At 33.0% G+C, this 19950-nt stretch overlaps 1 protein-coding gene across 1 annotated transcript in view; it reads left to right on the plus strand.

The window, feature by feature from the left end:
- LOC139484171 (uncharacterized) overlaps nt 1–19950 on the plus strand; it is a 78882-nt gene that overhangs the window by 43518 nt on the left and 15414 nt on the right. Inside the window, exons 10-16 of the mRNA XM_071267903.1 lie at nt 9518–9689; nt 10044–10156; nt 14884–15090; nt 15804–15931; nt 17232–17342; nt 18167–18271; nt 18968–19184. Of these exons, the coding sequence (XP_071124004.1) occupies nt 9518–9689; nt 10044–10156; nt 14884–15090; nt 15804–15931; nt 17232–17342; nt 18167–18271; nt 18968–19184 (1053 nt within the window). The remainder of the gene's footprint in view (nt 1–9517; nt 9690–10043; nt 10157–14883; nt 15091–15803; nt 15932–17231; nt 17343–18166; nt 18272–18967; nt 19185–19950) is intronic.

Here is a 19950-nt window from a genome sequence, read left to right on the forward strand (position 1 = left end):
CCCAAATAAGCATTATTCTTGGTTTTCGCACAATAACATTAGTTTAAGTAAATAGAAATCAATGAAATTTAAACACAATGTTAATGACTACAAAAGGAAGGTTGGTATTGATTTTGGGAGTTTAGGTCCCAACAGTTTAGGAATTAGGGGCCAAAAAGGGACCCAAATAAGCATTTTTCTTGGTTTTCGCACCATAACGTTAGTATAAGTAAATAGAAATCTATGAAATTTAAACACAAGGTTTATGACCATAAAAGAAAGGTTGGGTTTGATTTTGGGAGTTTTGGTCCCAACATAATAAGGGGCCCAAAGGGTCCAAAATTAAACTTTTGTTTGATTTCATCAAAATTGAATAATTGGGGTTCTTTGATATGCTGAATCTAACTGTCATGACTGTGTATGTAGATTCTTAACTTTTGGTCCCGTTTTCAAATTGGTCTACATTAAGGTCCAAAGGGTCCAAAATTAAACTTAGTTTGATTTTGACAAAAAATGAATCAGTTAGGTTCTTTGATATGCTGAATCTAAAAATGTACTTAGATTCTTGATTATTGGCCCAGTTTTCAAGTTGGTCCAAATCGGGGTCCAAAATTAAAATTTGTTTGATTTCATCAAAAATTGAATAAATGGGGTTCTTTGATATACCAAATCTAACTGTGTATGTAGATTCTTCATTTTTGGTCATGTTTTCAAATTGGTCTACACTAAAGTCCAAAGGGTCCAAAATTAAACTTAGTCTGATTTAACAAAAATTGAAATCTTGGTGTTCTTTGATATGCTGAATCCAAAAATGTACTTAGATTTTTTATTATGGGCCCAGTTTTCAAGTTGGTCCAAATCAGGATCTAAAATTATTATATTAAGTATTGTGCAATAGCAAGTCTTTTCAATTGCACAGTATTGCGCAATGGCAAGAAATATCTAATTGCACAATATTGTGAAATATCAAATTTTTTTTTAATTAGAGTTATCTTTCTTTCTCCAGAATAGTAAGCAAGAAATATCTAATTGCAAAATATTGTGCAATAGCAAGATTTTTTTTTAATTGGAGTTATCTTTCTTTGTCCAGAATCAACTTAAATCTTTGTTATATACAATATACAATGTATATTCACTTTTTACTACCAACTGATAAATTAAAATAATCTTTACCATTCAGTGATAACAAGCAGTTTTTTTACATCTTAATATTTTATGATGTATTTAAATGAGTAGTTATTGTTGCAAACTCCATTAGAAATTTTAATTGAGATTAGTTTTGGAATAAGGGAAAGGGGGATGTGATTAAAAAAATTGGGTTCAATTTTTCTCATTTGAAATTTCATAAATAAAAAAGAAAATTTCTTCAAACATTTTTTTGAGAGGATTAATATTCAACAGCATAGTGAATTGCTCTAAGAGAAACAAAAATTTTAAGTTCATTAGAACACATTCATTCTGTGTCAGAAACCTATGCTGTGTCAACTATTTAATCACAATCCAAATTTAGAGCTGAATCCAGCTTGAATGTTGTGTCCATACTTGCCCTAACCGTTCAGGGTTCAACCTCTGCGGTCGTATAAAGCTACGCCCTGCGGAGCATCTGGTTTGGTCATGTTTTCAAATTGGTCTACATTAAAGTCCAAAGGGTCCAAAATTAAACTTAGTTTGATTTTAACAAAAATTGAAATCTTGGGGTTCTTTGATATGCTGAATCCAAACATGTACTTAGATTTTTGATTATGGGCCCAGTTTTCAAGTTGGTCCAAATCAGGATCTAAAATTATTATATTAAGTATTGTACAATAGCAAGTCTTTTCAATTGCACAGTATTGCACAATGGCAAGAAATATCTAATTGCACAATATTGTGAAATAGCAAATTTTTTTTTTAATTAGAGTTATCTTTCTTTGTCCAGAATAGTAAGCAAGAAATATCTGCAAAATATTGTGCAATAGCAAGATTTTTTTTTAATTGGAGTTATCTTTCTTTGTCCAGAATCAACTTAAATCTTTGTTATATACAATATACAATGTATGTTCACTTTTTACTACCAACTGATAAATTAAAATAATCTTTACCATTCAGTGATAACAAGCATTTTTTTTACATCTTAATATTTTATGATGCATTTAAATGAGTAGTTATTGTTGCAAACTCCATTAGAAATTTTAATTGAGATTAGTTTTGGAATAAGGGAAAGGGGGATGTGATTAAAAAAAAATGGGTTCAATTTTTCTCATTTGAAATTTCATAAATTAAAAGAAAATTTCTTCAAACATTTTTTTGAGAGGATTAATATTCAACAGCATAGTGAATTGCTCTAAGAGAAAACAAAAATTTTAAGTTCATTAGAACACATTCATTCTGTGTCAGAAACCTATGCTGTGTCAACTATTTAATCACAATCCAAATTTAGAGTTGAATCCAGCTTGAATGTTGTGTCCAGGGTTTGACACTAACATTAGAGGTGATGTAGTCCACAGGACTACCAAGAAAAAAATTTGGGTAGTCCTGGTAGTCCACCTCTATCACCGGTGAGGGCCGCAACGCGGCCCTAACTAGCTAGGGGGGTTTGGGGGCATGCCCCCCCAAGAAAATTTTTCGAAATAAGATGCAATTTCCTGCCATCTGAGCACCTCAAAAGCACACAAATGTTCATTTGAGTTTAAAAATTTTTTAATTTTTTTTCAGATAAATTAAAGTTGACATTCAGTGAATAAATTTTATTACTCCTGAATTTTTACCGTCAGAAAATTTTGAAAAATGAAATGCAAAATCTGCAATCTGAGACAATTTCTAAGGCCTTGTTAGGTGGAGTTATTTGACCTTTTATTCCAGGATTATTTAGAAAAAAAGGATAAAAATAAGTCAAAGTTTTCATTAATTCTTCAAACAGTTTATAAGATTTTTCTTGTAGTGATACAATGTCTTTATTTGTGGACTAGAGGTCAACTTCATCATCACTGTTGAAAGCAATTCAGTGGATATGTTGCTAAAACAAAATGCCTTTAATACCATTTTGAATGACATGCATATATGGTTTTTTTTTAATAAGAAAGCCACCAAAAAATATTGTTGGGTTTTTTTTCAAACTACCTCTTCCTGTTTCTTTTTTTGGGGGTAATAATTTTTTTATCCAAATTTGGGAAGTATTTTTTTTTTTAACTCTGACACCTTCTTCTTCTTCTTTCCTCTATAACTTCCTCCAATAGTTGGAGTACACCAACCTTACTAAATTAAGGTTGGTTAAACCCTTATAATAATTAATTATTCAGTGAAAACATAACTATTTAAAAATAACATTAAAAAAAATATATACAGTTAAATCCCTGCAAAAATAATAATAATAACTTCTATGTACATTAAAAATGTGTCACAATTTAAAGGTTATTAATATGGGGACGAAGTCCCCAATAACAGTAGAAAATTCAATAAAAAAAAAAATTCGGGAAAATTTCCCGAATTTTTCATTGTACTAATGAACTCAAAATCGTTCAATTTTTTTTATGTCATGTTTTGAAATCCCGGACCTGTGCAGAAATGTACAATATACTTCCTTTTTCCGGTCTCGTTTGTATGAAACTTTGAGTAAAATATATATTTATCAGTCTAGTATAAAATAGGAAGGAACGCGCAATACTTATTTCATTTTTAATAATTCCTTGATATGAAAAAACGTTACCTAATGATAGCGTTTCTTGTTTACATTGCATATGACGTCATAATTTAAATAACGTCACAACTAAAATCCCTAACAACAGAACCAAAATCGGAAACGTTACTGTATTTCCGTGTCTTTTTTTTGGACAAATAATTGAGTTACAAAATAATAATTCATACAGACTTCGTCCCCATTTACAGGTAATGCCTGCCTCATATTAGAGTTTTAAGAAAGTTTTGAATATTATTTACAGGGCATACATTATAGTAAAACAGCACCTACGTTTTTATTGCTGACCTTTGCTGTCTATTCTGCAGTTTCTTCACATTTTGGTTATCAGACATTTTCATTTTACATTGAAAATCCCATGTGTTACAAACACTGTGAAGATTCTGATCAGAAATCTGGATCTCAAAAGTGCTTTCATAATAACAATATAAAATTTACGTTCTTCCAAATGCCATCACTGTCTTTGAAAAATGTAAAAATAATTGGGAGGACTTTTATGCCAATTTTTAGCATTGAAATAGCCAGACCATATACAAATTTCCAGGTGGTCCACAGGACTACTGATTAACCATGTTTTGGTAGTCCTCCTAGATTTTAGGGGGGCACCGGACTACCGGACTACCATTAGTGTCGAACCCTGTTGTGTCCATACTTGCCCCAACCATTCAGGGTTCAACCTCTGCGGTGGTATAAAGCTACGCCCTGCGGAGCATCTGGTTACATTAATATTTATTTGCAGTCTTAATATAACTTGTAATGATAACACTGAAGAAGGAATTATTATTAATTGAATTTGTTTGCAGTCTTAATATAACTTGTATTATGATAACACTGAGGAAGGAATTATTATTAATTGAATTTGTTTGCAGTCTTAATATAACTTGTATTATGATAACACTGAGGCCAACCTTAAAAATATGTTTGTTTGCAGTTTTCCGACTGTACCTTCAGACTGAAGGGTCGGTAGGTAGGAAAAATATTTTATTTTATCAGCCAAAATACAGTTTAAACAAGCAGTTACTCTAAACCAAGTTTCTTGTGAAGAAAAAAAACAACATTTTAAAACAACAAACACTGGACATGCTGAAAACCAACATCAAATGAACAGGCATTTTCAGATAAAAAACTTTTTAACCAAAACTGAAACTTAATATAGTGTCATCCAATTTATGACATAAAATATGGTATAATTATTAAATACTGGAACACTTATAAACAAGGAATGTCATAAATGACTAGAACTGTTTTAAAGAAATATATTCAGACGGTGTCTTCCCGATTGTCCCACTTTTTGAAATTACAGGTAAAAAGGTAATGAAATTGTGTGGGACAATCGGGAATATGTTTATGGGACAATTGGGAAGTTTAAATGTGGGACAATTGGGAACTGTTTTTATAGTAATTATTTTGTTTTTATAGCGTGTTGCAGTTAATCAAAGGTTATACTAATCAAATTCAATGTAACTTATAAAATATGAACAAAATAAGAACAAATAATAATATTTACTTATTTTATTTTTTATTCATAGAAGGTACAATTGAAGTATCATATAATATAATATGAAGTCTTTTCAAAAATTTCAAAAATTTTTGTCTAAGATGCATATTTTTTTAAATTATTTTTTATTGACTTTGAACTAGCGATCAGTACTGCGAGTACTCTCAGATCTGTACTTTGTGTCTTTGTTGTGGTGATGTCCCAAGCCAGGAGCCTGTAAGTCAGTGGTTGTCTTTTGTTGCCGTGTAACATATTTGTTTTTCGTTCATTATTTTGTACATGAATTATGCCATTAGTTTTTTCGTTTGAATTGTTTTACATTAGTCATTTTGGGGCCTTTTGTAGCTATGTTGTAAGGGATTGGCTCATTGTTGATGGCCGCATGGTGACCTATACTTGTTAATTTCTGTGTCATTTGGTCTCTTTGGGAGAGTTGTCTCATTGGCAATCATACCACATCTTCTTATTTCTTATGGAAGTCTGGCTCTTCTTTATAATTGGTGGAGAGTCCTGTTGACTGCAACAACAATGGGAAATACAACCTTTAATAGTGATTCTTTGAAAGGCTGATCAGGAAAAATTCTAGACAGCAGCAAATTTAGAGAAAATAGTAGGGGGTACAAGAAATGATTTTACCAGAAGCATGTGCATCCCATATATTTTTTTCTTCTTTCAAATTTCTCAAATATGTATTTTTTCAATCATTTATAACAAAGAAGTTGAAATAATAAGATTTGTGTTCTAAAAAAAGAGAAAATTCCAAAATTGACAAAATTGACAGAATGATCAATTTGACACAAAAAAAGCAATAAAATTTTATAAAACTTTCTTATATTAACACCAACTTCTATTTTTTTTAAAGTTAGATCTATTCAGATTGGTTCACTCTATCTTTATTGAAAGTATGAAAAAAAAATTAAAGTTTACAAAAACGTAATTGTGAAACTGTGATTTTTTTTCCTGATAATAGCCCAAAAATGGATAAAATTTGATGAAAAATGAGAAAATCATCAGAATTGGGTACATTCAAATGGCCATAGCAAAAATGAATGCACCACCATATGATTGTTTCAATACCAATTATTTTCTAGAGTCATATATAAACCCAAAAATCAGGTTAAGAAATAAAGTTTAATTCAATACCTTAAAAGATATATTTCATAAATCAGAAATATTATATTTTTTTAATCAAAAGTGTATCAATCTAATGATTTAAAAAACATTTTTTTTATAATTTTATAAAAATAATATTAAATGTGCAATAATTAATTTTTGTTTATTTAGCAAAACAAACAACAGTTACCTTGTTTATCTAAGAACATTTTACTACATAAAATAATGTGGGACAATCAGAACTTTTCATGTGGGACAATCAGAACTTTTCATGTGGGACAATCAGAACTCTAAAATTTTAAAAAGTGGGACAATCGGGAATAAACCATTCAGACATGTATGCTTCTTGACTAGAATGTTTTCATGAGTAGAGTATTTTCATCAGAAAAATGTAGATATTAAAGATTTATAAGACAATGTATTAAAGAGTGTATTTTTAATAAAAAAAAAATAACCATTGAATCTTCCTCAATTGAAAAAAAGGCAACTTGAAAAAAAAGTATCAAGACATTCGACTGTTTTCATATTTCTAACAATATTTAATTATATGTGATAAGGTTATATTTTTGCCAGGCTTTAATGAAAACCAAAGAAATCTAAAGTTTGGGGTGAAATCCATAGCACCCCATTAAAAGTAAATGGTCTGTACTGAAATGTTTTTAATGCATAAAAAAAATTGGCAGCATAGCTCCTAAGGACATGTTTTAATTGAATTCACACAGGCCACACAGTTTGGGTATATTTAATATTGTAAGAAAGAGAATAATTGCAATGAGTGGGGCAGCCCCCCTTATCCTAAAGGAGCATACTCATTACAATCAAAGATAGATTTAATATAGAGAGAGCATATTTATTTTTCAAGCTAACCATTCATTTTCTCTACATCTTTGTGTAGTTAGGGTGGCTTCTTATTGATTTGGCATGATCTATATCCATTAACATTTCAAATGAGCCCTTCCTCCGTACAGACGTGTTTACAGATATCCATGAAGATTTATGTCACGAAGGAGTGATTTCATCTTTGTCGTCTTCACAACGATTTGTAGAAAATATGCCATACTTTAACCACTGAAATTGGTTCCATAAAGTCAGGCTCCACAGATTCTGTACCCAATTTGTTTGAGACAGAATGGTTATCGTGTCAGTTATGAATATCAACTGCATCATCGTCAATGATATCATCACACATCATTACATGTGCCTGAATCTGTATAAACAGTTTACTAATAAACTTTTTTGTTTGTTATTTGTCTTAAAATTGACACGAGACGACAGCGTAAAGTACTCCTCCGTGACTTCATGGGTACCTGTAAACAATTTCCATGTGCTTTATCATTAAATGGTCACATGAACACTTGACGGGAAGCTAAAAAAAACGAACTTGAAATGCATAATTGACCCAGACTTTAAATCATTTCCGGAAAGGACCCAAAGTTCCGGATCGCGTCAATAGAAGTATTAAAAAAAAATTTCTTCAAATATAAAGCAATAAAATTTTCACAGTCGGGAGGATTTTCAAGGGTCGGTCGGTAAACTGCAAACAAACAATATTTTAATTTAAGCCTGAGGAAGGAATTATTATCAATTGAATTTGTTTGCAGTCTTAATATAACTTGTATTATGATAACACTGAGGAAGGAATTATTATTAATTGAATTTGTTTGCAGTCTTAATATAACTTGTATTATGATAACACTGAGGAAGGAATTATTATTAATTAGGGCCCCGCCGACGGCGGGTCGCCCTATAGTGATCAGTCTGTCCGTCCGTTCGTCTGTCCGTCCGTCCGTCCGTCTGTCTGTCCGTAACACTTTCGTGTCCGCTCCATATCTAGAGAACCGTTATGATTTCATACTTAATACTTAAATGATTATTAACCAACACCAGAGGGTGTGTCATGTTGTATGTACAACTTCCTAGGTCAAAGGTCAAGGTCAAAAACTTTGGTTTCAGTTGACAACCCTGTGTCCTGTGGTGAAGATTGTGTCCGCTCCATATCTAGATAACCATTATGATTTCAAAGTTTATACTTGACATCCATTTTAACAACCACCAGAGGGTGTGTCATGATGTATGTACAACTTCCTAGGTCAAAGGTCAAGGTCAAAAACTTTGGTTTCGAGTTGACAATCCTGTGTCCTGTGGTGAAGATCGTGTCCGCTCCATATCTAGATAATCGTTATGATTTCAAAGAATATACTTGTCATACATTTTAACCACCACCAGAGGGCGTGTCATGATGTATGTACAACTTCCTAGGTCAAAGGTCAACGTCAAAAAAACTTTGGTTTCAGTTGACAACCCTGTGTCCTGTGGTGAAGATTGTGTCCGCTCTATATCTTGAGAACCGTTATGATTTCAAATATTATACTTGACATCCATTTTAACCAACACCAGAGGGTGTGTCATGATGTATGTACCACTTCCTAGGTCAAAGGTCTGTCTGTCTGTTGGTCTGTCCATCGCTAACAAATTTGATCCACATTATATTTTGAGAGGACAGCTGTTATTATTTCATACTTTATACCTGACAAACATTTTCAACTTAACATATATATTAACCAACACAAGAGAATGTGTCATAATGTATGCATCCTAGGTCTAAGATCAGTCTGTCGGTCTGTCCATCCGTTCGTTGTTCTTAACAAATTGTGTCCGCTCTACCTCTCGAGAACCATTAATATTTCATACTTTATACTTGGTGGGTCATAATATATTGAAGGCATAATTCTAAAAATATGTGACAAATATCAATTGGGCAGCACCTTTAAACATATTGTTCAAACATCAATCCATATATCCAGAAGTCACCTTAGAGTAGTAAACAATGAGTTCACATCATGCAGTCATATCACTATTATACTATGAAAGTAAGAAGAGAATATTTATCAGTTTTAACTTAAAATCTTAGATCAAAATCACACATGAGACTATGTAATAACTTCAAATAATGCTTCATATCAGATTATCCATACAACTTATTTACCCCACGTTATTGACAGCGGGGCCCACAGAGATGGCTCCCATCTCAATGATATCTAGTTGAATTTGTTTGCAGTCTTAATATAACTTGTATTATGATAACACTGAGGAAGGAATTATTATTAATTGAATTTGTTTGCAGTCTTAATATAACTTGTAATGATAACACTGAGGAAGGAATTTTTATTAATTGAATTTGTTTGCAGTCTTAATATAACTTGTATTATGATAACACTGAGGAAGGAATTATTATTAATTGAATTTGTTTGCAGGAGTTTGTCATCCTAACATAACTTGTGATATTTGTGGGGAGAAAGGAATCCATGGATTACGATGGAAGTGTTGTGATTGCCATGACTTTGATATGTGTAGTCCATGTTATATGGCCGATAAGCATGACCTGAAGCATGCATTTGTACGAGTTGACACCCCTAACTCTACAGCGTAAGTACTAATTGTTTTACTTAGTGAGTTATTCAAGTCCCTGGAGCATCTAGTTTATCCCCTTGTATCTTGGAAATGGTGTGTTTACATAAAAATAAATAAAAACAATAATTTTATTTTTTTTATGAAATTAATTTGGCCACAATCCTCATATAATTTGATAAAAACCATTAAAAGCAAGGAAGATTTTTGTGTTAAATTAAGGAAGATACCCCCTTGTGACAAGAATACTGTGTGTCTATTTTTAAAATATATACAAATAGAACCATACCATTCATCAATGGCAAAACTATTATACTCATGAGAACAGTTGCAAGGATTCAAAGAGAATTTTTGTCATTTGATCTTTTCTAGTTTCAATGTACCTACCAGATCAAAAAGTGGCAGTAATAAAAAGACAGCCAAGGGTATATTTCCTAATGCTGAAGTAATGAGAGGTCCTCACTGGAAATGCAAAAATGATGATGGTAAATATACATTATTATTCACTTATATAATGGGTTATCTCCCCTGATCCAAGGGGATAAGGGGTCCTTACTGGAAGTGGAAAAATGATGATGGAAAATATACATTATTATTCACTGATATAATGGGTTATCTCCCCTGATCCAAGGGGATAAGGGGTCATTACTGGAAGTGGAAAAATGATGATGGTAAATATACATTATAATTCACTGATATAATGGGTTATCTCCCCTGATCCAAGGAGATAAGGGGTCCTCACTGGAAATGGAAAAATGATGATGGTAAATATACATTATTATTCACTTATATAATGGGTTATCTCCCCTGATCCAAGGGGATAAGGGGTCCTCACTGGAAATGGAAAAATGATGATGGTAAATATACATTATTATTCACTTATATAATGGGTTATCTCCCCTGATCCAAGGAGATAAGGGGTCCTCACTGGAAATGGAAAAATGATGATGGTAAATATACATTATTATTCACTTATATAATGGGTTATCTCCCCTGATCCAAGGGGATAAGGGGTCCTCACTGGAAATGGAAAAATGATGATGGTAAATATACATTATTATTCACTTATATAATGGGTTATCTCCCCTGATCCAAGGAGATAAGGGGTCCTTACTGGAAGAGGAAAAATGATGATGGTAAATATACATTATTATTCACTGATTTAATGGGTTCATAATATCTCCCTTGATGTGGGGGGTGATAATGGATCCTCACTAGAAATGAAAAAAAAAATATGATGCTACATAGACAGAATTATACACTTTTATAATGGGTTATCTCCCCTATACTAGGTGATAAGGGGTCCTCACTGGAAAGGGAAAAGTGATGATGGTAAATAGACAGAATTATACACGTATAATGGGTTATCTCCCCTATACTGGAATGAAAAGGGGTCATAACTGGAAATGGAAAAATGATGGTGGCAAGAAAATATACATTTTTGGTGGAAGAAGACTTCAAGTCTTCTGAAGACCTATGGTGCCGACTTTAAAATCATTGAACCTCTGTATGCCACATCCGTTTCTTTGCATTACAATTCCATAACAACTTCCAATTCTTGACACCGATTTTTACACATGATTAAGCATCTGAATCATTAAATTTGTAAATTAGGATTGAAAAACAATCACTATCGTAGATATGTACCCTTTTATTTATGTAAATTATAAGATTTCATCTCATCTACATGAACATTGTTTGTTTACTTGTAACCTGATGTTTTTAATGTAGATATTTGTAGTATGCATGCATGCATCCATGTTTAACCCCGCCGCATTTTTGCGCCTGTCCCAAGTCAGGAGCCTCTGGCCTTTGTTAGTCTTGTATTATTTTAATTTTAGTTTCTTGTGTACAATTTGGAAATTACTATGGCGTTCATTATCACTGAACTAGTATATATTTGTTTAGGGGCCAGTTGAAGGACGCCTCCGGGTGCGGGAATTTCTTGCTACATTGAAGACCTGTTGGTGACCTTCTGCTGTTGTATTTTTCTATGGTCAGGTTGTTGTCTCTTTGGCACATTCCCCATTTCCATTCTCAATTTTATGAATTTGGTATCGGGTCAACTCGCCCTATTTACATGTTCGCACTTGGTCTGTTCGTCCTGAGTTTCTTTCGACCATATAGTACGTTCATTCTCTTCACTCTTATCAAGGACGTTTTATAATATGTCCTTGCATTTATTATACCCCACGCAACGGGTTGCGGAGGGTATAATGTTTTTGACCCGTCCGTCCGTCAGTCCTGTTTCTTGTCAATGCAACTCCTCTCAAACCACACAACAGAATTTCACGAAACCTTTCCAGATAATAAGGACATGTATACTATGTAGTTGTGCATATATTGCGATTCAATTTTTTTTCTAGGAGTTACGCCCCTTAACTTATGTACTTTAATGTACTACTGCAACAGTTTATCAACACAATTCCTCTAAAACCACACAACAGAATTTCATGAAACCTTTCCAGATAATAAGGACATACTATGTAGATGTGCATATCGACAAGAAATTATGATTCAATTTTTTTTCTAGGAGTTACACCCCTTTGAACTTATTTGTTTCAATGTACATGTACTTCTGCAACAGTTTGTCATCGCAACTTCTCTGAAACCACACAACATAATTTCATGAAACTTTGTAGATGATAAGGACTTACTATGTAGATGTGCATATTGACAGGAAATTATGATTCAATTTTTTTTTCTTATACATTTTTTTTTTCTTACACATATTTTATTTCTCCAATGACAAGGTTCTTTAATTATACCCCACGCAACGAAGTTGCGGAGGGTATAATGTTTTTGACCCGTCCGTCCGTCAGTCCGTCCGTCCGTCAGTCCGTCCGTCAGTCCGTCAGTCCTGTTTCTTGTCATCGCAACTCCTCTCAAACCACACAACAGAATTTCACGAAACCTTTTCAGATAATAAGGACATACTATGTAGTTGTGCATATCGACGGGAAATTGCGATTCAATTTTTTTTCTAGGAGTTACGCCCCTTTGAACTTATTTACTTTAATGTACTACTGCAACAGTTTGTCATCGCAACTCCTCTCAAACCACACAACAGAATTTCACAAAACCTTTTCAGGTAATAAGGACATACTATGTAGTTGTGCATATCGACGGGAAATTGCGATTCAATTTTTTTTCTAGGAGTTACGCCCCTTTGAACTTATTTACTTAATGTACTACTGCAACAGTTTGTCATCACAACTCCTCTCAAACCACACAACAGAATTTCACGAAATCTTTTTATATGAAAAGGACATATTATGTAGTTGTGCATATCGACGGGAAATTACGATTCAATTTTATTTCTAGGAGTTACGCCCCTTTGAACTTATTTGCTTCAATGTATTACTGCAACAGTTTGTCATCGCAACTCCTCTGAAACTACACAACAGAATTTCATGAAACCTTTTCAGATAATAAGGACATACTATGTAGTTGTGCATATCGACGGGAAATTACGATTCAATTTTATTTCTAGGAGTTACGCCCCTTTGAACTTATTTGCTTCAATGTACTTCTGCAACAGTTTGTCATCTCAACTCCTCTGAAAACACACAACAGAATTTCATGAAATTTTGTAGATAATAAGGACATACTATGTAGATGTGTATATTGACAGGAAATTATTATTCAATATTTTTTCTTATACTTATTTAATTTCTCCAATGACAATGTGGGGACGTGGGGTATGTGAGCGTGCTCACTAAGGTTCTTTAATTAAAAAATATTAATATTAAGGGTATCGTTAAAAAAACCTCTAAAACACGATTTAGTGAAAATCATCTGTTCCTCATTTTGTTCCCAAAGTAAAACAATCGTGTGTAGCCAATCAAATTCTGTGTTTCGTTTCTCATAATCAAATTAATAAGCCAATCAAAAACGTTTTCTCTGAAGATTATTCAAACATGCTAGATTTTGAACTTTGTTGATTTCATCTAGTTGTAAAATCGTGAACATGGCACTGCCGCAGGTGAATTTTCATCTGCAAATAGGGTTCTTACACAGCTTAAGGATAAAAGCATGGCTGATTGATATATATGATTTTTCTAATTTTACTGCCAAATTAAAGATTTTACCTAATTTTCATGGTCCATTGAACATAGAAAATGATTGTACGGATGGGAAATCCATGTACTTATGACACATTTTTGTTTGAAGAAAAGAAATATGTCATAACGATAATGGAACGAAGCAGGCTGGGTTATTGGGGCTGTGTAACATAGTCAGTGGATTAAATATATATTTTATTACGTAATTACAAAGTCAAGAAAGATTCTAAAGTTCAAATGTTCGAATGTTCACAAACTGTCTTTAAAGTTGAATTGTTCGAATGTTCAATATCTCACACGGGCACGTGATCGTATAATATAACTGTTCAGTCCTGATGGAGTACTTGAGATATTAAGCGCATGAGTTCCAGCCTACCCACGAGGGGGAGACCTTGGCGGAATCTCCGGTACCAATCTGTCCTAATCGAATTCTGGTCTAATAGAATTCTGTCCTTGTAGTCCATTGAGGGATCTTATATAGTCCAGTGGTCCATACAAATGTCCATAGCTGTAGGCCAGTTACATAGTCGTCTGGTTGTGGAGTAATAAATAGTCTGTGGTTAATTGTCAAACTATGCAATAAACCCCTGACGGGTACATGTTATTTCACAGTAGACATGGTCATTTATTGGCTGCAGGTTATATGTCTATAATATTCGTACAGATCGTTATTAAGTGTCCAAAGGGTACATTTCATTGAATTGTTCGGTTATGCTGTAATTAATTCCTTTTTAATGAATTTCCTAATTAATACTCCAGTAATAATAATAATAATTAATGATATGAAACACAATTATGTTACAGCTGCTTGTAACCTTTTGTTCACCTTCTTCCACCTCAGAGCTATCAGCTCTTTGATTTTACGCTTTCATAATGGGTTATCTCCCCTTTACTGGAGTGATAAAGCATCCAATATGGAAATGAAAAATGGTGATGGTAAATATACATTATTACAGACTAAAATAGTGGGTTAGCTCCCTCTGATGATAGAATGATAAGGGGTTCAAATTGGAATTGGAAAAATGATAAATATACATTATTGTAGGTTAATCGTTTATATACAATGCAGCACAAGGTATATCAATTATATACAATTCAGCACAAGGTATATATCCATTATCTGAAGTAAATATGAGGACATTTTTCAGGTGGTGAGGGAGGTGTAGGCCTTGTGAAGGCACTGGAGACCTGGGGTAAAGATTCATACAGAGGAGCCGTTAAGATTTCATGGAAAGCTGATAATTTGGTTAAGAATTATCGTGTTGGCGGAGAAGGTTGTGTAGATGTGATTTACACACGGATGACAGAAACAGCCTCTGGTGGCAATTACTATGCAGATCATCTTCCATTTGTTGGTAAGTAGTGGTGGGTTTAAGAATTTTTCTTCCTAGGAGAGGAATTTAACATTATTTATACATGGGTTAATGAGTGGATGATTTGTAATAAGGCCAAATAAAAATATATGTGTGGCTCCAGTAACCCGACCGACCCTAGTTAAAACCCCCCATCCCTAGAACTTTTTTTTTTCATTTCTGAAAAATAAATTTTCAAACGATCAAATTTTGAGGATTGTGAATTAAAATAATTAAATTCATAGATTTCTGTCATCACAAGTATCTGTTATGGCTAAAATGCAAGAATTCATAACAGAATGCAACAAAATTAACTAAAAACATATCATGACTGTTTATTTCACAACCAAACACATGTAAAAATGGCAGACTTCCGGTTGGGGCGTGTATAATACCGGAAACAATCTCGGTAAACACACGATTTTGACATTAAAAAAAAAAAAAAAAAAAAAAAAAATTACTGACCTACCGACCCTATTTTTTAAAAGTATGTAACTGGAACCACACATATATTTATTTTTATTTGGCCTAAAGAACAAGCATCAAAATGGAGCATTGGAAATATTGTTTGTAACTTTTCTTTATCAAAAGAAAATTAAAAACTAGTTGGATCGAAATTAAGATTTTTAAATTATCTTTGGTCCAATAATTTACAAAAATTTGTAAAGCTTTGTGTCAGGATGATTGTCATCTGATCATTGTAAGATTTGTTTCAGATGTGGTCAATCCTGGACAGATTCTGTTGAAGATTGGTGACAAAGTAGTTATCACTTTGCCATTAAAAGGATTTAGACAGTTACAGGATAACCAAGCCTATGGAGGATGGGATGATGATATGAATCAGGTAAATTCACTGTGTACACTTAGTGTCTAGACAACCAAGCCTACGGAGGATGGGATGATGATATGAATTAGGTAAATTCACTGTGTATGCTAAGTGTCTAGACAACCAAGTCTACGGAGGATGGGATGATGATATGAATCAGGTAAATTCACTGTGTACACTTAGTGTCTAGACAACCAAGCCTACGGAGGATGGGATGATGATATGAATCAGGTAAATTCACTGTGTATGCTAAGTGTCTAGCCCAGAAAAGATGAAGGAACACACAACTAAATAAACAGCAGTGTATAGAAGTGTACTACATTTGGTAACCTGCTGGTTTAAAACCAGATAGGGTGAGAAATTCAGAGGTTTTTGTAAATAATTTTACAGAAACTCTTTTTTGTAGTAAGTGTAATAGGCAAATATTTTTATGCCCCACCTACGATAGTAGAGGGGCATTATGTTTTCTGGTCTGTGCGTCCGTTCGTTCGTCCGTCTGTCCTGCTTCAGGTTAAAGTTTTTGGTCAAGGTAGTTTTTGATGAAGTTGAAGTCCAATCGACTTCAAACTTAGTACACATGTTCCCTATGATATCATCTTCTCTAATTTTAATGCCAAATTAGAGTTTTTACCCCAATGTCATGGTCCACTGAACATAGAAAATGATAGTGCGAGTGGGGCATCTGTGTACTGGGGACACATTCTTGTTTTTTATTCATTATGCTCACCTTAAAAATTAAACAAACAATTATATTTCTGTCGACAGAAAAAGGGTTCAGATTAGACTGGATTTGAATATGTGCTAGCATTTTTAAAAACACGGCTTTAAAAGCATTAGAATTCCTATTATCGAAAGGGTAATTATTTTTATGCCCCACCTATGATAGTAGGAGGGCATTATGTTTTTTGGTTTTTGCATCCGTTTGTTCATCCTTCCTTCTGTCTGTCCCGCTTCAGGTTAAGTTTTTGGTCAAGGTAGTTTTTGATGAAGTTGAAGACCAATCAACTTGAATCTTTAATAGTACACATGTTCCCAATGATATGATCTTTTTAATTTAAAATGCGAAATTAGAGTTTTTACCCCAATTTCACAGTCCACTGAACATAAAAAATGAAAGTGCGAGTGGGGCATCTGTGTACTATGGACACATTCTTGTTTTTCTTTCATATGAAATAATTTATATATGTTGTTCATATGGAATGTCTACACTTCCAAAGACAGTTTACAGCGCTAACTGACGGTAACTGGTCCTTGACCAGTAATATTTAGAAGAAACAAATACACATTGTACAGTAAAATTATTTTTTTGTGATTTTAGTGTTTGGAAGAAACAGGAACCATCGTTGGCTTCCTTTACAATGGGATGAGTGTTAAAGTACAGTACGAAGACAGTAAAACTTGGGTTATCAATAAAGTGGCTTTAACCAGGGTGAGTTAACATTTAATGAAATAAATCTTGATCATCAATAAAGTATTATTAGCAATAGTGAGCAACTTAATGTCATTAAAACTTGAATCATTTATAAAGTAGTGAACTAAGTGAGCAAATAAAAAAAAAGGTAAAAAAGAAAAGACAGGATTAGACACTGTCTTTAAAATAAGATGAAAAAATTGAACACTTTCATCATTTGCCTTTTTTTGAACAAAATAATATTTGTTTACAGAAACACACCTTTAATCAATCTTTGTTTACAGAAACACACCTTTAATCAATATCTGTTTACAGAAACACACCTTTAATCAATATCTGTTTACAGAAACACACCTTTAATCAATATCTGTTTACAGAAACACACCTTTAATCAATATCTGTTTACAGAAACACACCTTTAATCAATATCTGTTTACAGAAACACACCTTTAATCAATATCTGTGTACAGAAACACACCTTTAATCAATATCTGTTTACAGAAACACACCTTTAATCAATATCTGTGTACAGAAACACACCTTTGATCAATATCTGTTTACAGAAACACACCTTTAATCAATATCTGTTTACAGAAACACACCTTTGATCAATATCTGTGTACAGAAACACACCTTTGATCAATATCTGTGTACAGAAACACACCTTTGATCAATATCTGTTTACAGAAACACACCTTTGATCAATATCTGTTTACAGAAACACACCTTTAATCAATATCTGTTTACAGAAACACACCTTTAATCAATATTTGTTTTTAGAAACACACCTTTAATCAATATCTGTTTACAGAAACACACCTTTAATCAATATCTGTTTACAGAAACACACCTTTACCCAAGGAGATGCTGTTACTATTCTGGATAATTATAATGCTGTCAAAGAACTACAGAAAGGTCATGGTGGATGGAATGATGAAATGAAGACTGTAAGTAAAGGTCAACATAATAACCTTTGGACAAGTGAGGGGGGATAGGACCTTTATCGGGACTCCGGGATCAGGTGTTTTTAAGCTCGGGATTTCGGGATTGACCCTTTCTGGATCCGGGAATTATTATTTTTAGGATTTCGGGACCTCAGGATTTCATTTTTTAAGCCTGGGATTTCGGAATTTCGTGTTGTTAAACCCGGGATTTCGGGATCAGGACCCCTCCTACCCCCCCTCACAAGTCCTGTGATTGAAAGATAAAATGAAGACTATGTCAAGGTCAAAGTTTACAACATAATAACCTTGAGAGAAGTCCTTTGATTGAAAGATAAAATGAAGACTATGTCAAGGTCAAAGTTTAAACATAATAACCTTTAGACAAGTCTTTTGATTGAATGATAAAATGAAGATTAAGTCAAGGTCAAAGTTTAAAACATTATAAACTTTAGACAGGTCCTATGATAGAAAGATATAATGAAGACTAAGTTAAGGTCAAAGTTTAAAACATAATAACCTTTAGAAAGTCATTTGATTGAATGAAAGAAAGAAGACTAAGTCAGGGCCAAAGTTTAAAACATTATAACCTTTAGACAAGTATAATGATAGATTTATGAAATGAAGACTAAGTCAAGGGCAAAGTTTACAACCTTCAGACATGCATATCTCTGCATTAATAAATTATGGTTTTATTTGTAGGCTCTAGGAAAGAATGGTAGAATAGTTCGCCTTGATAGTGATGGTGATATGAGAATTAAGATTGGCGATAAGACCTGGATATTTAACCCAGCCTGTATCATGCCAATAGACGATGCCAGCACAGCTAAATCAATACCAGTCTTGTCTAGACAGGACACCAGAGATCATTCTGATGATGAATCAGAGACAGGATCTGAAGGGGATGAGGGTGGACAGGGTACAGACATGGGGTAATTGAAATATGTAATTGTAATTGACTGTAATTAATTACAATTTATCATGTAATTGAATGTAATGTGTAATTGAGCATTTTTTCAATTACATGTAATTGAATGTAATTAATTACATAGCCAAAATTGCCTGTAATTGACAATTACTTTTCAATTACAAGTCAATTACATTTGAAATTTTGGATCAAAAGATTAAATCTTGTGTTTTCTCAAAAAATTATTAAAAGCAATAATCTTAACAAATGTTGTAAGCTGACAAAGAAAAGCCTTCACAGTATACTTTCTGTATTAACACAACCATGGTAGATTCTTCATTTTGTATTGAATGATAAAAAAAATGTAGACACATGCCATAATTTTAAAAGAAACCACTAGGAAGTCACTGTCTTGACCTTAATTAGTAGATTTAGATAGATATTTTAAGACATTGATTTAACATAATTAACTTTATTCAAGGACTTAAATAACCAATAAATATAACCTCTGGCTATTTGTTTTATTTATAGGTTAGATAATACTTGGTCATGTTTGTTTTTATGAAGATTTAAGCCCAAGGCGAAGCCGAGGGCTTAAATCTTCATAAAACATTACCAAGTATTGTCTGACCAATTTAGAACATATTCACACTTTCGAGTGACCTTACAAGACAATCCTTTCCCATTGTAATATTCAAACCTGAATAAGAGTTCACTTTTTATAATGCACTAAATATAAAACAGATAATGATCATTTCAATGGATGAAATGAAATAGC

This window comes from Mytilus edulis, chromosome 8, assembly GCF_963676685.1.
Source record: "Mytilus edulis chromosome 8, xbMytEdul2.2, whole genome shotgun sequence".
In the NCBI taxonomy this organism is placed as follows: domain Eukaryota; kingdom Metazoa; phylum Mollusca; class Bivalvia; order Mytilida; family Mytilidae; genus Mytilus; species Mytilus edulis.